The sequence below is a fragment of the Mauremys mutica genome, chromosome 3 (genome assembly GCF_020497125.1).
Source record: "Mauremys mutica isolate MM-2020 ecotype Southern chromosome 3, ASM2049712v1, whole genome shotgun sequence".
In the NCBI taxonomy this organism is placed as follows: domain Eukaryota; kingdom Metazoa; phylum Chordata; order Testudines; family Geoemydidae; genus Mauremys; species Mauremys mutica.
The window spans coordinates 207,131,626-207,156,196 of record NC_059074.1 but is presented as its reverse complement, the minus strand read 5'-3'; the positions used below and the strand labels follow the sequence as shown (position 1 = coordinate 207,156,196).

The 24,571-nt window shown below is 47.7% G+C and overlaps 1 protein-coding gene across 1 annotated transcript; it reads left to right on the top strand.

Moving 5' to 3' along the window:
* On the top strand, positions 1-23,684 carry MALL (mal, T cell differentiation protein like). Its single transcript, XM_045008447.1, has 4 exons — positions 1-138; positions 20,594-20,761; positions 22,480-22,617; positions 23,427-23,684. Exons 1-4 carry the CDS (start codon positions 31-33, stop codon positions 23,487-23,489), a joined length of 477 nt encoding a protein of 158 aa, XP_044864382.1. The 5' UTR covers positions 1-30; the 3' UTR covers positions 23,490-23,684.
* Positions 23,685-24,571: the final 887 nt, after the last annotated feature.

Genomic DNA, 24,571 nt, shown 5'->3' with positions numbered 1-24,571 from the left:
TGACCCTCTACCTGTCTAAGCAGAGAAGAGATGGCATCAAAAGATCTCCCTCCACCTGTTACCCACACAGAACCTGACATACCATCTGGAGCAAAAATATTTAGAACAGTGCCATATGCTTTTATCCTACCAGAGCTAGTAAGTATACTGAACGTTTTTGATTGATTGCTATGGCAAAAACTAAAGGCTATTTCAGATTGTTGTGTGTGGTGGTGGTGATGGTGGGGGGAAACCAGAACTAGCACAAAAAGCAACCATGGTAGGAAGAAAACTATGTGGAGGGAAAGCTTACTTCTGCAGCTACTTGCATTAAAAATCGTATGGTCTGTCTCAGGGCTTGAGTCAACCAAAATAATGGAAAGCACCGAAAACAGCTTGTCATTCTTGCATGGTGTAGAAGTTGTTTTATCTTTGTATTAAGTCAGAACTTGGAAGTTAAAGAAGTGTCTGTCTTTTCTTCTTCAAGGCTGTATTTCTCTGTGTATTGAAGTTTTCTGGGGGATCAAAGGTTGTAGTCACGCAGTCGGCTTCTGTCATATGCAAGCGATGGCAGATTTTCTTAATATTCCAGAGTCCAGAGTCCTGGCCATGCATTCCAGTATGTCTAGTCAGATTATGGTGTGATGAAGTGAGGGATTTTCTTGACATATGGCAATTGATGTACTTTGATATACAATACAGTCATTAAGGTCTGTTTATAGTCATTACATGGATAACGTGGAGCCTGCACCACCCACCCAAACAATTATGTGGCATATCTGTTAATTGCAGCTTCATATTCAGACAGCCATAGGAAAAGATAAGCTGACACGTCCATTAGAAACTTCAGCATCTTGTCTTTATCATCAGCTTTGTGCTGAAACTGAATGCTGACTGTGGTACCATGAACAAAACACGGTTAAAATAGCATGTAAATCAGTGATACTCAGCTCCTGAGCCACTGAGGTCTAAATTAGCGATCATCATAACCCAAAAGAGCCACAGCAGTGTGAATTCATTTTCATTTACTATACTGCTATATATTCATATTTAAACAGTATGACAGGGAAAATACCGGTATTGTGTGCGTGCGTGTATATGATTCTCACAGCAAAATGACTGACCAAGTATTATTATATTATCAACTGCAATTGGTTAATAACATAGTAAAAGCCTCCTGATTGGTTAATGACTTAGACTGGCTAATAATTAAATTGGTGTTTTAATATCAAGTGCTGCAAAGGGCTGCAGGAGATACATTAAAGAGCCCCTTTGAGCTTGCAAACCTCGGTCTGAGCATTGCTGAGGTAAATCATGACATGCCTTTCATTGCAACACTTGTTATCTTTCATTTTAAATCCTTTTGTGCTGCTCAGTCTCAACAGAGGCACTGTTATGCTTCTTTTGTATGAACTAGTGACTTTGGACACCTTTTAACATTATTTTAAATGACCTGAATTGCCCCAAATTTGCAAGCAGGGGGGAGGGATAGCTCAGTGGTTTGAGCATTGGCCTGCTAAACCCAGCGTTGTGAGTTCAGTGCTTGAGGGGGGCCATTTGGGGAACTGGGGGGTAAAAATCTGGGGATTGGTACTGCTTTGAGCAAGGGGTTGGACTAGATGAACTCCTGAGGCCCCTTCCAACCCTAATATTGTGGGAGTGGCTAAGATTTATCCCATGGTTGGATCCCCTTTCATGGAGATGAGAAGCAGGTATCTCTAGACAAAGAATGTTCTTCCGCCCGTGCTCTGTGTACACAATAGCTGTCGTCTCTGAAGTTCTTAAATGTCACATTATGTGTTGTATACATATTTAGGAGGTATTCTCCTTTTGAGACGCAGGAAGAGAGAAGCTAAAGTCCCAACCCTACGCACATTCTTACTGTGCATTGGCACGATGTATAAGGCCTGATATTCCACTCACACCGCTATAGATCAGGAGTAACGTAGAGTCATAGTGTTTAAGGCCTCTAGCTCACCTAGCTTGACCTCTTGTATCTCACAGGCCACCACCACCACCCAGCCCTTGCCCACTCATCCCAACAGCCGAAATGAGGCCACACTATGACAGCTCACAGGACACTAGACGGTAAGACAGGCAGAGACCAGGAGGGACTCAGGTGCAGGCCCAGAGAAATGCTTAAGTGAGATGATCCTGGCAAGTGACCCACACTCCATGCTGCAAAGGAAGGGCAAAAACCTCCAAAGTCGCTGCCAATCTGACCTGGGGAAAATTCCTTCCCGACCCCACGTATGGGGATCACTTAGATACTGAGCCTGTGAGCCAGAACCAACCAGGCAAGCACCTGAGAGAGAGAGAATGTGCAGTGCCTCCTCAGTGCCTCCCCAGCTAGCGTCCCATCTCCAGCTGTGGCCAACTCCAATTCTTCAGAAGAAGGAGATTAAAAAAAACCAAAACTCTCCCAGAATACAGTAGGGGAAAAATCCCTTCCTGACCCCTGCCGGTGGCTGGATGAAACCTTGAAGCATGAGCTTTTAGGAACTTAAGACATAAGAAGTGAGTGACGTTGGCTGAAGTCAATGAGTTCACATCTCCTCTCTTAACAATTTTAAATTGATGTTGCTCCCAGTGACTTCAGTGGAGTTTCTCCCAGTTTATAATGGTGTGAGATGTGAACTGGGCCCAATGGGGTTGAACTGGTGTGTGAATAATACCCAATAACACGCATAATATTAGAGGATATTACACGTTATGTACGATAAAAGGAGCCTACACGGACTCATCACAATGGTTGCTTTTGAGCTGCTATAACAGTCATTGTGCCATGTCAAAACTTCCTAATACAGTATTGCTATTTCCCATGTATAAAACATTAAATGTGGGAATGTAGGTGGAGCTGGTATCAATGCTTATAGTTAAGGTTGCCTAACGTTTTCCGCTATAAGACCCTGTTCAGTTGTTTATAACTTTTCCAAACCATTTGGGCTGAGTATTTCCATGCTTGGGTCTGCCTCAGACTGATTTTTATGGGAAAGTTTTAGCGAAAAGAATTCTGCCCTTCCCAAGAACGAGGCTAGTGAAAAATACGTGGTTTTTCCCGTGTTAAAAAAAAAGGTGTACCCTGGGAAGCTCTAGCAGCTCTGTGCTTTGGAGCAGGGACTTGAAACGTGGCAGGGGGAACACGCTGGTGTCTGGGAGGTGCCTATTGCCGTCCCGGTGAAAATCTGCCAGAGCTGGCCCAGATTATGAGCCCCTGAGAACTGCAGTTCATAAAGGCTCAGAAGAGGCTTGTTAGAGTTGGACACCTAAATTCTCCAAAGCTTCCGTTGGCACTGAGTATAGAGTTGCCAATTTTGGTTGGATGTATTCCTGGAGGTGTCATCACATGACATCATCATTAATGAAAGATTAATTCCTGGAGATTCCAGGGCAATCCTGAGCATGCTCCCAGCTCCTGTGTGTGATGACTGAGCATGTACCATCATAGGAATGGAGGAGCTGAGCAGGACTTTCCCTACAGATGCTCCTCCTGGCTGCTGGAGGCGGCTGTGGCCCCAGGCCCTGGAACTGAGAGCGGGGAGACAGCCTTGCTGTGCTCTCAGTGCCTCCTCTGGACACCAGGCCCTGTGGAAGAGGAGGACACGGTGTCTTGCTGGGATGGGAGCTAGGAAAGCAGTGATAGGAGCAGGCGTGGGGAGAGCGGATATGAGCAGAGCGGGGGCTGGAGGGAGAGAGAGAGACGGGCCGGGGGCATTGGGGATAGAAGCAGAGTTGGAACAGGGGTAGAAGCCCAGGGGAGAGGTGCAGGAGCAGAAGGGGATGACGAAGACAGGATTTTGGAGGGGCGGAGGGGCTAGGAGCCTAGAGGGATCGATGCAGAGATGGGGGCCGGGGCTGAAGGGTTTCTCACTGTGGGTCCCAACCCAAAATTGGGTCGCCAGAATGTTTCCAAGAGTCACGCGGGGGCTCCTGCAGCTCTGAGCCCGAGGGGCAGGCTTAGGGTGACCAGATGTCCTGATTTTATAGGGACAGTCCCAATTTTTGGGTCATTTTCTTATATAGGCTCCTATTACCCCCCACCCCTTGTCCTGATTTTTCACATTTGCTGTCTGGTCACCCTAGGCAGGCTGGGCTCGCCCCCCCCGTTCCAATCACTACAAGCTCGGGGGTCATCATGATGATATGGGGGCCGGCCGGGCCAAATCTGAGTGAGTGGGGCTGCGACCCCATGCACCAGGATGCAATGTCTCTCACCCAAATTCAGGGCATGGGGTCAAACCCACACAGTGCTGAGACCCTGGAGGTTGCAACACCTGGATTGGGGAGCTGAGCTCAGCCATCCCTTCAGGACCAGAACCACAGGAGCCACTGCTGCAGGGATTGTGGGATGGACTCTGCAACCCCTCCCTCCTGTCTCCCCCCCTGGCCTCCCTGGTTGGAAGGACCCACCTCCCTGAGGAGAGGACCCAAACCCCCTGGGCCTTCACCCCCAGGGGCAGCACCCAACCCTCACCCCCCACCCCGGCCTGTGTACTGGGTGGCGGCAGGCCAGTAGCATTTACAAATAGTTGCTGCGCCCTAAAAGGTTGAGAACCCCTGCAGTGAAGCATCCCCCCGCCCTCCATTAGTCCTCAAGCTCAGTGTTCTCTTGCTGTCCAGACTCGCGCACGGTACGCTTGGCTTTGCGACCTTCACGCTCTTGTGACATTGCGTTGGGCGCTTGTGTCTGTAATATTACACTACAGGGCCAGGGAGTTATTGAGTTGCGGCTACAAAAGCCACCGAGAAAGCAAAACACAGAAATCGGCGAGGGTAAAACGGTTGATTCAAAGTGGGAAGTGCTGGCAGACAGAGCAGTCGGGGCACTGCTCTGCCTTAAGACAGCTTGGTGTGCCTCGATATTGCAGGGATCTCTCGATAACAGGGGATGTTACCAGCCTAGTCTGGTTTTCAAGCGTTAGGTACCTACGGGTCTGTCTACACTACAGCTGGGCGCCAGCCTCCCAGCTGGGGTCGACAGACGTGCACTAGTGCCGCTTGATCTAGCGTGCTAAAAATAGCCGTGTGCACATTTTGGCCTGGGCGGTGGCTTGGGCTAGCCGCCCACACTCAGCGTCAGTGGGTTGGGCAGGGGCGGACTCGGGCAGCTCGGCTCCGCCGCCCACCTGTGCTGCAGCATCCACGCTGCTATTTTTAGCATGCTCGATCAAGCGGCACTAGCGTGTGTCTGTCTACCCAGGGTAGATGTACCCTGTAGCAGAGGTTCTCAAACTCTTGTCCTGGTGACCCTTTCACACAGCAAGCCTCTGAGTGCAACCCCTTTATAAATTACAAAAAATCTTTTGTGTATATTTAACACCATTATAAATGCTGGAGGCAACGTGGGGGTTTGGGGTGGAGGCTGATAGCTTATGACCCCCCCATGTAATAACCTCACAACCCCCTGAGGGGTCCCGACCCCCAGTTTGAGAACTCCTGCCCTAAGGGCCTGATCCAACTCCTACTGGAGTCTTTCCGGGGCCACCAATAGGAGTTGGCTCAGGTCCTAAATATATAATGACATGCACACAAAAAAACATGAAGGCTGCAAACCAAGGACTCAGAAGTCAGGAAATGCCAGAATTAAGGTTGTCTGTGCAGTGTGGCCCCAGGTGTGTATCCATGATGATCCAGTCTGTAATTACATGATCACATGCTGGTTTTTCCCCAGAGGACCCTGCCTCATGCAGTGCACAGGCTGGGCGGCACTCATGAGCACCTAGTCAATATTTTGTTTTATCCTCATTGTCCTCAGGAACACAGGGAAATGGAAAGTGTCGGGACACCGTAACTATAGACAAGACCAGCTCTGCCTATATTTTAGGCAGCACTATACCCATTTTAAGCAACAGAACGCTGCTTTAGGTGATTACTGATTGTTTTATTTAGTCTCCCTACTCCATCCCATTCAGACTGAACCATCTATAGAAAATGGACATTACCCTTCAAAGCCAGCACACGTGGTGGAGACAGGGTGTCTTTTTATGTCACGTTGCCATAGACAGAAGGAGCAGGTAGGCTGGGTCATTGTGCCCCAGGGTGGCAGATGACCTGGGCCTAATCCTGGACCTCAAGAAAGTGAAGACTTCCCAGAGAGGCCTCGCAAATGAAACACCCCAGTTTAACTTAGTTTTGGGGGGATTAGCATATCTTGGGAGAGCGCTGCAACCCTGACTCATATGGACGTGGGTCTAAGATCTCCAAACACCCATTGGGCTAACGCGAGGAGCAAGGGCCTGTGGGGAGCAGGCCGGGCCAGAGCAGATGGGGTGACTGTGGCCATGTGGTCATGACCAGGCTGGTTAATGTCTGATGCCCTTTGGATATCCACAGTTCATCACAGCTGCTTTGCCAGAGCTACCCTGCCCGTGTCTTGTGGCGTGACTCTGCCGGACTGAGAGCAAGGGCCTTTTAGTGCGTGTCACCCTGCATGTGAGTGTCCGGGCTGGGCGAACCCGGGTTTGAGGTGCCCACATGGCGCTAACAGCTGGAGCGGGGATGGCGCTTGCCGTTAGGGGGCTTGGTGCAGTGTCCAGCACTACCGAATACCGTGGTACCCGAGCGCTCCCAGTGACCACAGCGGCAAGGCTGGTGGCAATGCAGTGCAAGCACTATGGAAGGGGGTCGGTGTGAGGGAAGAATTGCTCTTTTCCTCCTTCTCCGGTTCCTGCCGGCTGATTGCAAAAGACTGGTACCACCCTGTTGCATGCCTCTGGGACCTTTTATCGGAAGATCTCCAAGCACCTTAGGCACAAGTAATTGAGCCCGGAGGTAAAGTTGTGGTTAGATCCATTTTAGAGCGGCACTGCTGTCGCTGAGGTACAGGTGTGTTACCCCAGGGCAGACCTGAGAATAGACTCCAGGGCCTTGATTCTGACCTGCCGCCAGCTGGAGCTTGGAGGGCAGGGTTGGTTCCCTTTTGGGGCCAGCCAGGGATCCCTATGGGTTACAACTCTATGGTGGCCTTAAAGGGCCAACCCACACAGCCTGCACTCTGCCCTGAGCCCCGGGCCAGGATTCCCAGGTATGGCAAGAGGGTGGTCTATAAGGGACACATCCTTCTAGGCTTTCTGTGGTGTATCCATTGATCATCATTATGTAAATTAGGCAATGATTCTGCTGGATTTTATCATTTTTGCATGACGTCCCTTGACCTGTGCTAGGGGGTCACGACCCACAGTGTGAATCCCTGTACATCAGCCAGACTCTCTTCTCTGTGACGGGCATGTTGTTTGGACATCCTCTCTGTGGCGCTTTCTCTTCCCCGAGGGTCGGGCCCACCTTTAGCACTACAGTTCAGAACAGGCTCCTGTAGTCACAGATCTGCTAATTGTAGCAAACACACCGACTGTAGGATTTATTGGTATGAAATCCTGGACCGCCTGCCTGCAAGCCTCCTTCAGGTCAGTGATACGCACATTCCTTCCTTATGCACACCTCCCGGAAACGCCTTCCCTCTCTGGAGGGCAATGATACAACAGGAAAGCTGTGGCTCAGAAAACCCAACTCATTTTTGAAGGTGCTGGGTGTGGGTTGAGAAACATATGCTTTATGAAGACCTGGCACCGATAATAATCTTACCCTGCACTTCTAGAGCATCTTTGAGCCATGGCACGTCAGAAGCATTTACTGAGGGAAGGTTTGTAATATGCCAGGGAGGCAGGGAAGTGCAGTTAACCCTACTGTACAGATGGGGAACTGAGGCACAGAGAGATTAAGTGATGTGCCCAAGGTCACACAGATAGGCTATGTCTGTGGCAGAGCTGAGAAGTGAACCCACATTTGACTCCCAGCCCTGTGCTTCTACCCACTAGAAAGCCACCTTTGCTTAGAGATAGAAGGTATAAGCCAGGGCGCACTCACCCTCGTAGACAGCTACTAGGGATACAGCAAACGGATGAGCTGCTGAGGCAGAGAGAGTGTGTGTGAGAGCTGGCGGGGGGGGATTCTTTCTGCATGAAAACGAGGGAGGCTGCAGAGGTGTGCAGCGCCAGCATGCTTCTGTCCTGGGGAAGAAGGCGGAAGGACTCTGCTAGCGGCTGGAGTTGCTGAGAGAAAGCGGGAGGTTGGATAAAGCGTGGAGGGGAACACTGAAAAGAAGAGAGGGGACAGGTTGACACCATGTAGTATCTGTGTGTGTGTGTGTGTGTGTTTCACCTCACACGACACCTTTTTGTACACTCAGCATCCCAGTGGGGGAACTGTGGGAGCCGCAGGTGTTCACACCTCTGAAAATAAGGCTGGGATATGAGACTGTGGCTGTGGGGTGAATAAATGGGGGAATCTCTAGGGCTCTGCCAGGGATATGGACAGCCCACAACCCCTGGATAAAACAGAAAATCTCTTTTCTTAGGAGAAGATTGGCTATTTTAAACTCTGGGTCTAGGCTCACAGCTGTGAATGGAGGGTCCGAAAGGTCCTATCTCCGCTGGCTTTACAGTACAATCTGTGGAAAGTTTTTCTAAAGTTCATCTGTATCTGTATTAAGCAGCGCTATCAGCTTCCCTATAACTCTGCAGGTGCAAAGCACCATCAGAATGGCTGAAACGTTGCCCTCCCAAGATCCAATATGCAGACACAGTATGTTGGGACAGTACTGGAAAGGAAGGAAATCAAAGTCAGATCCCAGACACACGACACCTGCAACCTTTCCCTTCCCACATCACCCTGGTCCTAATGAAAGTCTCATGGGTTGCTTTGAGATCAATATAAGGCTTTTGATGCACTAGATCTACAGTTTCAGTGAGCTACTGGATTTCTGAATTTAATATTTTTTAAAGGTGAAATGGATTTCTTTCTCCTCCTGAAAAACCTGTCTGATTGCTCATGAGGGCGGGTCAGTGCCTCTCTTCAGTTGCTTCTGGCTTTATTGCTAGAAATGGAAGGAGAGCCCTGAGTAAACAAACTAACGTGACAGTGGCGGAGGGGTGGTAGTGAAAAGTTCAATGTCAGATTTTTCTTGGCAGTGTTTTCATAGCTCAGGGGAGGAGTCTGGGAACACCTTTGCGAAGTATGTATTGTGTTTACGTCAGTGATCTGAGCGGTTTTGCTAGAAGCAAACATTCAAAGAGCGAGAGAGATGGCAACGTTCTGGTTTACACCATTATCCCGCCAACACTGCCTGGAGCGTTACCTGTGAAACGCTTGTACTACAAGACAAAGGGTGGACTCCTGGCTCTATTGAAGTCAATGGTAAAACAAGGTTCCTGGCTAGCTAGGTGGTTCTGCTGGTATCTCCCATAGGCTCCTGTTGTGTATTTGGTTGTCATGGGTTTTGTTACTATGGCAACTGAGTTAGACTATTAAGGGATAGCTCAGCCGGTTTCAACCGGCTGAGTGAGCTCTCTGTTTCTGTAAATAAAATGGAGGTTTTGGTTAGCTGTCTGCTCTCTGGCCTCAAGTGACTGCTTCCTACACCGGCTGCCCCTAGGACATAACACTGGCGACGAGGGTGGGATCCTGGTGCTGCTCCAGTAACAGAAGGAAGTAGAAGTCAAGGTAAAGACCAAACAAAGAAAAAAAGCTGCTTGTTTGCACTGACTGTGAAAGTGAAACTAAAAATCATGGCTACTCTGACCAGGCCCCTGGAGCCTTTTGATGAGAATACAGAGCAGTGGCATGTGTATACTGAGCGTTTTGAGCTTTTTGGTATTGCAAATGACATTACAGAAGCGAAGAAGGTGCCAATATTCTTAACTGTTGTAGGGGCTAAAACCTACTCCCTGCTACGCAGCTTACTACACCCTGTTAAGCCTGAGACTAAATCTTACAGTGACATTGTGGAAATCCTGGGTCTCATTTCTCCCCAAAACCACTGGTAATTGTTGAAAGATATAGGTTCCACAAAAGAGACCAAAAGGAAGATGAAACAGTTGTACAATTTGTAGCCATTTTAAAAAAGCTAGCAGAACACTGTGAATTTAAAGAGATGTTAAATGATGCCCTGCGTGACAGGTTAGTGTGTGGCCTCTGCAGTGAAGCTATACGGAAGCGCCTACTGACAGAGGCTCAGCTTACATTACAGAAGGCTGTTGATATTGCTGTCTCCATGGAACTGGCTACAAGGGAGGCACAATACATCGGTGCATCCCCTAGGGTGCAAAAAGTGTCACAAGAACTGACCCACAAAACGGTGCAGAGTCAAGAATGTTACCGCTGTGGTAAGCTGGGTCACCAGGCATCAGAATGCTGGTGTAAGGACCTGGTGTGTCGACACTGTGGCAAAAAGGGACACATTGAGTATGCCTGTAAACAAAAGAAAAGGAGGCCTATGGTCTGGCCGACAAAAAGAGGAACCTTGCATACCCTAGAGCAGACCCAGGATGATCAAGGTGACACCTCCTCACAAGAGGAAGTGCCACTGCATGTTTTGTCTTTGGCAGCGGGCTCACATGAATACTGGGTAACCCCCTTATTGGAGGGCAAACCTATACGCATGGAACTAGACACCAGTGCAGCTGTCTCGCTGGTTCCTGAGACTGTGTATAAGGAAAAGCTACAGCATCTTCCGCTTAAGGCAACAAAAACTGTTCTGAAGACGTATACAGGTGAAGCTGTGCCCATGCTGGGCACTATTGATGTTAAGGTGGAGCTCAATGGACAGGCGGCTAAATTGCCACTGTTTGTGGTGAGAGGTGACTACCCAGCCTTAATGGGTAGGTCTTGGCTTGGGAAGATTCAGCTGAACTGGGCAGAAGTGCACCGGATGACTAAAGAAGAAACCAGTCTAACCCCTATACTAAGGAAACATGCTGCTGTTTTTGGAGATGATTTGGGAAGTATGAAGGGAATCACTGTGACATTGAACATTAAACCTGGCAGTCCACCAAAATATCTGAAAGCCCGAACTGTGCCATATGCCATCAGGCCAAAAGTTGAAGCAGACCTGGAGCGCCTGGTCACCAATGGAGTCCTAATACCAGTTACCCATAGCTCATGGGCCACTCCTATCGTTCCAATAGTGAAGAAAGATGGCTCTCTCTGGATTTGCGGTGATTTTAAAGTCACTGTCAACCCAGTGTTGTGTGCAGAGCAATACCCGCTTCCCCGCATCGATAACCTCTTCGCAGGCCTGGCTGGGGGACAAAAGTTCAGTAAGATTGATCTGAGTCAAGCATATTTACAGATGCACGTCGATGAAAAGTCCCAAGAGCTGTTGACTATTGTGACTCATAAGGGGCTTTATCGATACTGTCGCCTACCCTTCGGAATCACATCGGCTCCCGCCCTGTTCCAGAGGGCTATGGACCAGATCTTGTGTGGCTTGTCAGGAGTTCAGTGCTATCTGGATGATATCCTGGTCACTGGAAGAAATGAAGAGGATCACTTAAAGAATTTAGAGGCTACCCTACAAAGACTGGAAGAGTATGGCCTACGAGTTCGCAAAGACAAGTGTGAATTCTTCAAGCCCTCTGTTGAATATTTGGGACACATCATCGATTCTGCAGGTCTTCATAAGGCCCCTGCAAAAGTTAAAGCTATTGTGGAGGCTCCCCCACCTCGAAATGTAAGCCAGCTACGCTCATTTCTAGGACTACTGAACTATTATGGAAAGTTCATCTCACAGTTAGCCACACTGCTAAAATCACTTCATGAGCTCCTTGGGCAGAACAAAGCCTGGAAGTGGACTGAAGACTGTGATGTTGCATTTAACAAAGCTAAGGATGCATTGTTAAATTCTGAAGTTCTAACGCACTTTGATCCATCCTTACCCCTGCAATTGGCCTGCGATGCTTCCCCTTATGGAGTGGGAGCGGTCGTGTCACACATAATGCCTTCGGGAGAAGAAAGACCTATTGCTTTTGCTTCACGCACTCTAAGCAAAGCAGAAACTAACTACGCCCAAATCGAATGTGAGGCATTAGGAATTGTTTTTGGAATTAGGAAGTTTCATCAGTACCTGTTTGGGCGAAAGTTTACTCTTCTTACAGACCATCGACCTCTGACATCAATTTTTGGACCTTACACAGGCATTCCCCCATTAGCTGCTAGTCGTATGCAACGTTGGGCATTGATACTTTCTGCACACACATATGAAATCAAATATCGGAAATCCACTCTGCACGGCAATGCAGATGGCCTCTCAAGGTTGCCTTTACCGGTCAAACATCAAGATAGTGCCCAAAAGGAAATCTTCTACTTTGAACAGGTAGAGAATACAGCCATCACTGCTACTCAGATAAAGAAGGCAACCCGCGTTGACCCAGTATTATCCCAAGTTATGGACCTGGTGATGCATGGAAAATCTCGACAAACCTCTCCGGTCTCACCCGACCTTGTTCCCTACATGTCCAGGTGGACAGAGTTATCGGTCCAATCTGGTTGTTTGTTGTGGGGGAGGCGTGTCATTATTCCACCACCCCTGAGATCACAGATGTTAGAAGAGCTACATTCCGGTCACTGTGGAATAGTGCGCATGAAGGAAATTGCACGAAGCTATTTTTGGTGGCCTAGATTGGACAGTGCTATTGAAGAGAAGGCAAAAGCTTGTATGTCATGTCAGAGTGTAAGAAATGCACCCCAGTGGGCACCCCTACACCCATGGGACTGGCCTGAAAACCCGTGGCAACGTATTCACGTTGACTTTGCTGGCCCCCTTGAAGGAAGCATGTTCTTGGTGTCAGTAGATGCCCATTCTAAATGGCCAGAAGTCTCTATAATGCAGTCCACTACTGCAGAGGGTACTATCCAAAAACTACGAGGACTCTTTAGTCGTTTTGGTCTGCCAGAACAACTTGTGAGCGACAACGGACCGCAGTTCGTCTCTCAGGAGTTTCAAAATTTTATGAAGGCAAATGGGATACACCACATCACGTCAGCACCATATCATCCGTCCACCAACGGATTAGCTGAAAGATTTGTGCAGACAATGAAAAACGCTTTGAAATCAGCAAAGGGACAACACTCCATTCAAAAGCGTCTGGATACCTTCTTACTTTCCTATAGGAACACACCTCATGCTACGACCCAGGCTTCCCCAGCCTTTCTAATGATGGGACGACAGCTGCGCACTTGCTTTGATCTGCTGAAACCTTCTGAACCCAGACAAACTGTGCAACATCAGCAGCAATATCAAGTAATCAGACGGGCACCCAGAGCAAAAGACCGAACCTTTAGCCCAGGGCAGCCGGTTTTGGCTCGGAATTATACTTCCAGAGCTAAATGGGTCCCGGCCACAGTCATCACTCAAACAGGACCTGTTTCCTATACAGTCTGGACTGCAGAGAATCTTACCTGGTGGCGACATGTAGATCAGCTGTTGCCAGGTCATGCCAGTCTTCAGGACCCATCTGCAGTTGAGGGGTCTGACTTCACCCCTCCTGGAGAGATACCGAATCATGAGTCACCTGTTCCTGACTGTTCTCCTCCATTACTGCCGGCAGCTGAGATACCCCTTTGCCCAGCACGAGCTGATACCACCTCCTCACCTATTCGTGCTGCGGACCCTGAGCCCCTAGTACTTTCGGGTGCAACAACACCAGAAGTTCGCCGTAATCCACCTAGAGACAGAAGGCCTCCTCATCGGCTGGATCTTTAGTTAGGGCGAACCCACGGTTATGGGGCAAAATAATCCCCAGGGTTTAGCTGGGAATGGAGGCAGTCTACCCTCCTTCTCTAGTTTAGTGTGTGTTTTATTTAGGGGATGTTCTTATTAGGGGGGGAGGAATATGTTGTGTATTTGGTTGTCATGGGTTTTGTTACTATGGCAACTGAGTTAGACTATTAAGGGATAGCTCAGCCGGTTTCAACCGGCTGAGTGAGCTCTCTGTTTCTGTAAATAAAATGGAGGTTTTGGTTAGCTGTCTGCTCTCTGGCCTCAAGTGATTGCTTCCTACACCGGCTGCCCCTAGGACATAACAGCTCCCCCTTCCAGGTGTTTGGTCTTAGGGTACGTTTATACTTACCACGCGGGTCGACGCGGCGAGTTCGACTTCTCGGAGTTCGAACTATCGCGTCTGATCTAGATGCGATAGTTCGAACTCCGGAAGCGCCGCAGTCGACTCCGGTACTCCACCGCGGCAGGAGGAGTTGGTGGAGTCGACCTTGGAGCCGCGGAGTTCGCTTCCGCAGCGTCTGGACGGGTAAGTCATTCGAACTAGGGTAGTTCGAATTCAGCTACGTTATTCACGTAGCTGAATTCGCGTACCCTAGTTCGACCCCGGGGCTGTGTGTAGACCAGGGCTTAGAAATTCTGGTTGCTTTGCTGTATAACCTAATAATGCCTGATCCACTTAATAAAGAGGAGTTGGATACACGGCTCCTTGGCATTGCTTCAAATGAATTGTCCAGGGAGCTCCCTCTGAACCCCATTACATTGTGCTGTTCCCTCTGCTGCCTTCTGCAACACAAGGCCTGTTGAATCACATCAAATACTAACTACACTTTCTTGTCCAAAAACCTCATCTGTGACCTTCCGTGTATTCTTCTCTCACTTGTGACCTATTTCGTCCTTGTTGATTGACTTCAGAGTCACATCTGACACATGCCCTGCTCCATCATTGCCTTCCTGCTTCAATGGGTTCTGCTGATTTTGCAGGCCATAGTTCACCTTATTTCTATTGGTCTTTTAATGGTAGCAGAACATTTCCAAAAATCAGGTCTGTTCTGCTTTGTCTTTAAACACGGGCTGGGATAAGGGGATTACAAGCGGCAGGTGACCAGAGAGCTATGGCAAACACGGGACAGAGGAAGTGAGTGCACAGTGTGGTAACCAGTCCTGGTGGTACTACGCAGGGAGACCCACAATCTGTTTCACACCTGGCCATTTTCTTCTGTTTTCCCAAAAGAATGACGACTCGGGAAGCACTCAGGCAGAGACACCCTCCTTAAGCGCATGCAGTACGATAGAGCTGTGCTGATGCTCACCTGTTTTTCGGTTTGATCAGAAATTGAAGATTCACACCAAGCCCACTGGAAGGTTTGCTAGGGTTTTGTTAGCATTTTGAGTGAACCTAAGCCAGCTCAGGGGGTTCCTTTCAATGTGATCCCACCCTGGTGACTGGAGTTTTGACTTGGGTTTCACTTTGATGTTTTGATGTAGAACCATTGTGGACTGAAACCAAAGAAATGCTCCCTTGAGCCTCTGTGAAGTGCAAGTGCGAGTTTCACAAAGCTATAAGACTCTCCAATCCAAAGCTGGAGTGAAGTCAATGGGAATCTTTCCACTGACTACAACGGGCCTCGGATCAGTCTCTCATTGCTTATGCACCAGATAAGGAAATCTAGATCTCTCACACCTCTTTGATGCTGGTGTAACTCGCCTGGCTCCTAAATGTTATATGTAATTGTGAGCTTGTTAGAGACTCTATTCCTGGTGATTTGGGTAAGTCAAAGGACGCTTCCTGATGGAAGTAAAGACAAGGAGGGTCACTAATGCTGAAACAATGCAGGTAACAAGTCTTTGGATGTATTTTGCTTTCTCTGTGGCTTTTGTAGCAGCAGTATAACACAGCTCAATACCTCCCCAGCCCCTGTAATGAAATATTACAGACACCACCACCAAACGCTATGTCACAAGAACGTGAAGGTCGCAAAGCCAAGCACTCAAAAGTTGGCAAATGCCAATGTTCCATGTGCGACCCTGGACAGCAAGAGAACAACGAGCTTGAGAAATAATGGAGGGGAATGTGCTTCACTGCAGAGGTTCTCAACTCCCAGGAAGAGGTCCACAGATTGACATGACCTGGTTCAAAGGCCTTAGCAAACACAGGACTTGAAACTACACAAAAATAATAGCCTTGATCTAGGCGGAGAGAGTCCATCCAAGAACTGACAGGCGTGAACCTGTGACCAAAAGAAACAGCCATTGCAGGAGGATTTGGAGTATATTAGACCTACAAGGGTCTCCATGTGGCAGATGGGTGACACCTGGTAAGCTTGGGTCGATGGCAGATTATTTCTTTTCTTACATTTAATTTTATCCTGAACATAACAGAATGTCTGTTCCGCAGCCTGTACAAGGGAAGGCCAACACGTATGCATGGTACCCACCTCCCAGTTTGATGCTGTTCTTGAGGTTTTATTCCAGACCTTTACCTTTAGTAAGGAACCCGGTGTGCCTAGATTCAGATCTTTTCCCTCCTCTTCCATCTGAAAGTTCCAGAATAATTAAGGTTTAAGATCTCTTGGCATCTAGAGTTCATAAATCAACCCATAGACTCATTAATATAGTCATCAGAGGTCTATAGAACAAGTCTTACTCCATTCAGTTGGGCATTCCTGAAAGTTGAATACAAGTAAACAAATTGTGAAGTGGTTGATTTGCTCACCACTGAAAAATGAAAAGCATCTGCTTGACTCTGTTAAGTTGGGTGCAGCAGTGGGTGGGGTGGAGATCCGAGTGGGAGGGCGCAGGAGAAGTGGGTGTGGAAGAAAGAGAGCGGCCAGGAGGGAGAGTGTGTTAGGGAAGCAGTAAGATATGACGGGCGCAGCATTTCTGAGCAGTTAGTCAGTGCCTCGGGATGGATTGTGCAGCACAAAGATGAAGGTCAAGTGGTTTCAACTGCTTGAAAAGTGCAATTATCCCCTCTAAACTGCCTGTCATGGCTAATAAATAAATAAATGGTCCCACCTATGCTGCCTGTGCATAGCAGAGTGTGACGCCCTCGCTGGCCAGGATTAGAACAATGTTAGAGCTATTTCACAACAGCAGCATTCGTCTCCTCCCCAGAGGGAACGCTGGAAGCCCGTTCTCTCTCCACGATGGGCGCTGACCACAGGAATCAAAGATCACGTCCTGGGAGAGGCACTCATGAGCACTGCACCCTTCTCCCATCCCGTGTGAGCCCAGTCCTGCTCTCAGAGGGAGCCTTTTCATTAACTTCCATGGGCACTGGATGGATCCTGACATTTGTGACTTTCAGTTGTAGTTTAGACTTGAAATTAGACAAAGGTTTCTAACCATTAGAGGAGTGAAGTTCTGGAACAGCCTTCCAAGGGGAGTAGTGGGGGCAAAAGACACATCTGGCTTCAAGACAAAGCTTGATAAGTTTATGGAGGGGATGGTATGATGGGATAGCCTAATTTTGGCAATTAACTGATCTTTGATTATCAGCAGGTAAGTATGCCCAGTGGTCTGTGATGGGATGTTAGATGGGGTGGGATCTGAGTTACTACAGAGAATTCTTTCCTGGGTGCTGGCTGGTGAGTCTTGCCCACATGCTCAGGGTTTAACTGATCACCATATTTGGGGTCGGGAAGGAATTTTCCTCCAGGGCAGATTGGCAGAGGCCCTGGGGGGTTTTCGCCTTCCTCTGCAGCGTGGGGCATGGGTCACTAGCTGGAGGATTCTCTGCAGCTTGAGGTCTTTAAACCACAATTTGAGGACTTCAATAACTCAGACATAGGTTAGGGGTTTGTTACAGGAGTGGGTGGGTGAGATTCTGTGGCCTGCGTTGTGCAGGGGGTCAGACTAGATGATCATAATGGTCCCTTCTGACCTTAAAGTCTATGAGTCAGGAGCCTGGATGGCTTGGAAAGGACGTTGAATACCCTGCAGCATGGGCGGCACATGACTCCTCCATTTGGGGAGGTTGCACGTGCCCAGACCTTGGCCCCGCCCCTAGGCCCGCCCCTGCTCCAGCCCCACTCGTCTCCCTCTCCACCCGCCACTCACACCTCTTGGTCCCTTCCCCAAACTCTCCCCGCCCACCAGCTGGGCAGCTGAGCCGGCTGGCTGCTCACCCCTCGCTCGCGCGCCTCTTCACCCCCTCCCACAAGACTCCCGTGCGGGCAGAACAGGGACAGGAAGAGGAAGAGCAGGGTGGGCAGGCAGGGCCCCGGGCGGGGCACCCACCCTTTCGGCGGCAATGCGCTCCAAAGGCAGCGAGTCAGCTGTTTGGGGAGGCGTAGCCGCCCCTGGCCTCTTATTCCCACAGCTTATGCTCTGCAGGTAGAAGAAATGACAGCTGAGGGCGGGGACTGGAGCCTTGTGGGTGTGAATAATGTTTCCTACATGACGTTGTCTGTTGTTGACTATTCTCGCGGCTCCGTTCGGCCACTGTGGGGAAGGGTGTGCCGAGTCGGGCTCCATCATCCCAGCCATCCTTCACAAAGAGCAAAGCCATAATCCACCACCGCTTGGCAAAAGAATGACGTGCTCTCAGCAGCGCTGGCCCTCAAGACCACGCAGCCAAAGCTGGCGGTAGGATAGTGATTGTTAGGGGGGATAGCACTGCCCGGCATGCTACGGCGCCCCATTGCACAGTCGGGTGAGGGTAAGGCTATGAAGGGACAAACTCGTGACCGTATGGAACAGACCTGTGTGAAAATGCAGAAAGTTTTTGCCCATTTTCATAGACCCCGTTTCCTCCCCAGCTCCAAATTGGCATTTGCAAGAAATTTCACAAGACTTCGGTTTGCAGAGCCTTCTTTCACAGCGAAAACGATTTCGCTTGAAAATGGCCTGGTTTAGCATAACCGGGAAGTACACTGAATTCCCCTCATGTTCAAATGTCATCGCCATATTCTAGTCTTTGCTATGCTGTACAGCGTCTTGGACCACTGTCCTCATCTCTGTGAGCTCCATGGAGCACAGACCGTCTCCTTGTTCTGGGTGTGTCCAGCGCCTAGCACATCGGGGGGCTGGTCCATGACTAGGGCTTTTAACCACTACCGAAATACAAATAATAAATCGCAATAATGGAGGAGATAAGCACTTTCCAGTCAGGCATTAAATATTGTGAGGTTGTGACTAGTGGACTCTGAACTTTAAGGCAGAGGCCAACCAGATCTAGCTTTCAAGAAACAAGGCTTGCTGGTCAAGTTTTTAAAATATGAATATCTAACAACAGGCCTCTAAATCCATATTGAGCCACCTAAAAAAAATGTCCTGCTCTTCCAACATACGTAGCTCCCTGCAGCAACCTTCAAAATCACTGACAAAACTGCTACTGACTTCAACGGGAGCAAGATCCAGCCTTGGATGTGATTGAAGGCCTGCAGTACATTGTGTTTATCTCCCTTCATCTATTGCCCCTTCACTGAATCCGAGAGAGGGCTGCAAATCTCAGTATCCTACTTCGTATAGTGGGGGAGTGGAAATACCATTTGTACTTTGGTATGAATTTCATCCGCGTTTCTACATGGCATTTGCTCCCTTTCCCCTTAATAAAATTCCTCTCCACAGTCTCTTACCGGGATATGCTGGTTGCATGATATCAGCCAGGAAAAGTAGCATAGGAAGGAACCTTTCCAAGTTTTTGCTCTGCAGTATATGCCAGTGCCTGGTATTTTATGACTCTGTTCCAGTTCCAGTTCTTGCTCAGCAGACATTATAGATCTCCTACTGGTTTTCACTTGAGAAATTCCTTGCATTCATATTGTGAGTTTGGCAAGGATAGTTCAGAAATCTGACAGGCTGAATTGGGATCACAGAGTTACATACACCAATGATGAATTGCAGAGGACCCAGCTGGGGTAAAGATCCAAAAGACACTAGAGCTTATCCAAACCTCTTGATTCTGACAAATTATGCTGGAAACCTTGTGGAGAACTGATCGCTTGTGAAATTGCTGATGCTTCTGGTCACAATGTTCTTGTGCTTTTTCCTTGGTACTTCAGCCCATCCACATTTGATCCTGGCTAGAAGCGAAAAGAGACATGAAAATGGCAAGTCATAATTTTAAAGTTAACCAAACAAGATTTGGATGTTGAAAAAGGATCAGGTCTACTTTTTCATAGTCATAGCTTTTTAAGGCCAGGAGGGACCAATGTGACCATCTACTTTGATACCTGCATATTGTATGTCAGAGAATCTCACCAGTGATTCCTGCAGTGGAGAGAATTATTCTGCTCTGCTATATAAGTGAACACTATTGAGTCCAATAACTTGTAGCTGAATTAGAATGTATCTTTTAGGAAGACATCCCATAAGAACATAAGAACGGCCATACTGGGTCAGACCAAAGGTCCATCTAGCCCAGTATCTTGTCTTCCGACAGTGGCCAATGCCAGGTGCCCCAGAGGGAATGAACAGAACAGGTAATCATCAAGTGATCCATCCCCTGTCGCTCATTCCCAGCTTCTGGCAAACAGAGGCTAGAGACACCATCCCTGCCCATCCTGGCTAATAGCCATTGATAGACTTATCCTCCATGAACTTATCTAGTTCTTTTTTGAACCCTGTTATGGTCTTGGCCTTCACAACATCCTCTGGCAAGGAGTTCCACAGGTTAACTCTGTGTTGTGTGGGGGAAAAAAATCTCAGTTTGAGTTTTGGTTGAAGAGTTGGGTCAACTCTTACTGGGCTTGATGCGATCAGGAACAAAGAATGTAGTCCATACTCACGGGGTGTGGCTTTATCATGGCTCCTCTGTGTGGGGCCATTCCAATACTCCTCTCCCAAGGAGCACTCACAGGCTATACGCTTTTTGGAGCAGGGACTATAATTTACCAGCTGTCTCTACAGTACCCAGCACATGCGGCCTAGGCACCAGTGAGGTTCTTGTCACTGCTGTCATACTAACAATAATGAGGGCAGAGCTGGTAGGCCTGGTGTATTGTCTCTTAATATTGAGACAACCAAGCTAGGGACAATGAGAAATGCAATGTATGAACAAGAACAAAACTGGCGCTCTCAATGGAGTTCATTGGGTTTCTCGTTTGTTTTTGGCAGATATTTGGATGCTGGGTCTGGATCCTCGTAGCTGCCACCACAGTGTATTTCCCTATGCTGCAGGGATGGGTTATGTACGTCTCACTGAGTTCATTTTTCTTCTCCCTGATGTTCCTGTTGTGTTACCTGTTTGGATTTCACAGAAGCAGTGACTCGTGGAAAGTAGTGGTAAGAACACACTCACTTATTCCGGGTGTTGCTGCCGGTGGTGGCTCTTCTCATTCCTGTGACTGCCTTTCAGCTTCAGGTCTCACCTCTCAAGCAGAAAGTTGACTCCAGAATCTACTTTCCATGTGTTCTGCATTTTCTGATCTTTTCACACAAAGGGTCCGGCAGATGGAATCATCCCAGGTCATTCTGCAATGTTCTTACTGGTTCTTCTGACATTTCTTTTAACATTGCATGTGAAACTGATGCAATTCAACTAGAATATAGAAAATAGGGTAGATGCAGGGCCACCTGAACCCTCTGGTGTTTGGGCCAAACCTCTTGGTACTTCCTTTGTAGCTACAAAGCCAGTTGGTTAATAACAGGATGTGAGGTGCCCCGGTGTACTTAAGGCTACAAAAGAGTTTTAATTATAATCTATTTTCACATGCTCATAGCTTATCATTTGGGCTGAAAGGGGGTGGTGTTTTTTTTTCAAGTTTGAAGAAAACCTCTTCAGTCATTTTTAAGTTATGGGAGAGAGAAAGGAGAAAAGAAAATAACACAAAAGCTCTAGCCATGTCCTTCTGAGCAGAGCTAGCGCTATAGCAGCTGAAGACAGTGGTGTGACAAAACTGGGACTCTGTGGTGCCAATAGAACAGTAGCCTGGGCTCTGTGATTTCAGAGCCTTTGCAACGTTGGTCGCATTTGCCTGCAGATTCTAAGCTGCTGCTTAAAAGAGTTTCGTTCTTCCACTGTTGCAGAAATGAGCCATCCCAATGTAACGTGATGGGCAACTGCTCTGCCAAGCCAGTCTTGCAAAACACCTCCCTCTGTGCCCAAACGAGAGCAGCAGAAAGGGTAGGAACTCACAATGCCCCGTCGATTCTGCTTACCTCAAGTTGAACATGCAGAATCTACACTTGCAGCAGCATCACCTCAGCTACATTGAACATATGCAGCATTTTCTATTCTCGTTTCCTGCTACATAACATATTGCCCTTTGAAACACTACGCTCAAGGAGAAAGTTGGTGGTGTGATTAAGGCACAAGATCAGGAAATCTGGGTTCAATTCCTGGCTCTGCTGTAGAGTTCCTTGGTGAGCTGGTGTATGTCTCTCTGCTCCCATCTGTCCATTGGCCTAACAATACTTCCCTGCCTTACAGGGATGCTATGAGGGTAATGTCATTGTCTGAGAGTGTGTCGAGATGATGTAGGGCATATAAGCAGATGTCTAGTAAACATATACAATAAAATATACAGGTGAGTTAATGATGCTGTTGAACCTTAACTTGGGCTTTTCCTATCTTTTTGTGATTATTAACTGTGAAAACGTAACAAGCCATTAATGTACTTTTTTTGCTTCTATTAATAGTGTAGCATCACTCACTGCAAGCCTGGGAAGACACTTTCATTCTAAACCAACTCTTTTAAATTGCTTGTGACGTGCAAAATGTTTCCTCTTGGGCTTGACTGTCACATGCCTGGTCCCAGCCCAAAGAAGATTTAGTTGCTGTGGAACATTTGAGAAAAATTGTTCCAGATGTTTTTGAGTCATGCAGGCATCATCCTTCCCAATTGTGTAGAACCGAAAAGCAGTCGCCGGACAGCTGAAGGGTCATAGCTATGCTGTTGAGCTGGAAAGTACAGCTGTCATGTAAGTGAGGAGGAGGTACCTGCACTGTGAATGTGTATTTCAACATCACAAACCTTCCTCTTTTGTCTCTTGTTTTGCAGGATAGTCTGTATCATGGAGCCACTGCAATTTTCTATATGAGCGCGGCGGTCTTACAAGCTAATGCAACAATCCGCTCGGAGACTGAAGTGCTTGCACAATATAGTCCTCGTTACTATCAAATCAATGTCGCTGCCTCGGTAAGCTGAATGCTTAGAGTATTGATTAGCCACAGTTTCTTGTAGGCACCTCTAATTCCTGTGTAATTTCCATGGGAAAGTTTCAACATTGCTGAAATTTTTTCAGGGTTTTTTTGTTGGAAAAATCAAAGCCAAATATTTCAGGTCAGGTAGGTCATCCCAAATCGAAACAGTTTGGTTTGTCAAACTGAACTGAACCACTTAGTTTCATGTCAGAGTGACATTTAATCTGAGTCTGCCTGAGCTGCCATGGTGCTTGATGGGAGTTGTAGTTGGGAGCCTCGTGCCCTTATTCTCCCCACTGGGCTCCCTGGCCAGACTACATCTCCCATGATGCACCGTGGTCTCCCCTTTGGCCGAACAGCAGAGGTGTTTCATAGGATCCCGTGGCCGCAGTTTACCATGGGAAATGTCATCCAGCCATAGGAAAGTCAGGGCACAAAGCACCCGAACTACAACTCCCATGAGACACTGTGGCGGCTCAGGTGGATACAAAACAAAAACATTTCTGAATTGAATTTTTTTTTAACTTTTTGGTCCATGAAAAATTTTGATATTTTGCCTTTTCCTCATAACTGGGGACAGGAAAGACAGAAAATTCCGATTTCCAGTCAACTCTGCTCTGGAGCTTTCCCACGGTTTGAGTTTGAGATTTTATTCATTAATAGATTGGCAGGATCACTTTAAGGACATAAAATCCACTGAAGAAAGGACATTGGAGGGGTCACTAACGACATAGATTAACATAAGGCTGAAATCGGTAGAGTAATTTCATTGCCAAGTAATGTTCTTTCCATTTTTCCTTTCAGTTCTTTGCTTTTATCACGGCTCTGCTGTATATTTTACATGCCTTCAGCATCTACTACCACTGAAGACTGCTGTCAAAGAGAGAAACGGGCTGACTAAGACAAGCAGCAGTGACACCCGGACTTTGTGTACCTAAAACAATGGTTTAATAGGATTAAGAACATAATTCAGTGTAAATGTAGGTCATTTGGAGCCTGGCACCGCTTCATGTTAATTTTAAAAGATATTTGTTTTATAAATCTATAAATCTTAATTTTTATACAGTATTGTGTATTTTCTGTCTGAAAGCAGTATCGTTTGGGGGAAAGCTTGTTCAAGCAGTCCTCCACAGCCTATCGACATTTTCTCTTCCCCACGTATCACAATGTCTCAGCTTTTGGTCATGTCCAAAGGCTCTTTGGCTGTATGGTCACATATGCTTGTGGTAGGGGTTGCATGAACTAACTTATTGGAAAATATAAAGGTCTCTTTGTTTTCTTATGACAGCTGCTTTGTTGTGTATTGTTCTTTTCGTTAGGTTTCTCTGTTGTTCTGGTCTGATTAGAACTATAGTTCCTCTGAGCTAGTTCACACATCTCCTGCCGCTTGTGCAGTGAAACGCCCCTCACCTCCGTGACTAGCCGGCCCCATTTCCAGCACCTGCTCCACGTGCTGAAATCCATCCTTGTGCAGAGCGCCGGCACCAGGGCTGTACACCACTTCAGTCCCATTTACACCTATGCAGTGAAGTCCTGACGTCAATGACCGAGCTCTCAGTGATGTCAATGGGGCCAGGACTTCACTGCAGGGTCAGAGAGCAACGTGAGAGTCTTGTTTTATGAAGATCCAATTTTCCATCCAGAGGTGTCAGCCAGTGTTACCTTCTCAGCAATTTGTCCTAACAGGAAACCACAGTGCCCAAAGGAAATAACTGTAAATGGAAGCAAATAAGTCAGGTGGCAATTCCCTACTTTTCAGGGGGTTGTGAGACAACATTAATTATTGCTCCTAGGTGCTTTGAGATCCTCAGAGGAAAGGCACTGGAATGGTGTGCGAGTATTAATGACTGGTATTATTAATAAGCAATCTCAGAAGCAGGCATTTGTGCTGCCTATAGATGTGTGTGTGTGTGTCACTATTGTGGGAGGAAATCTACATGAATGGCTAA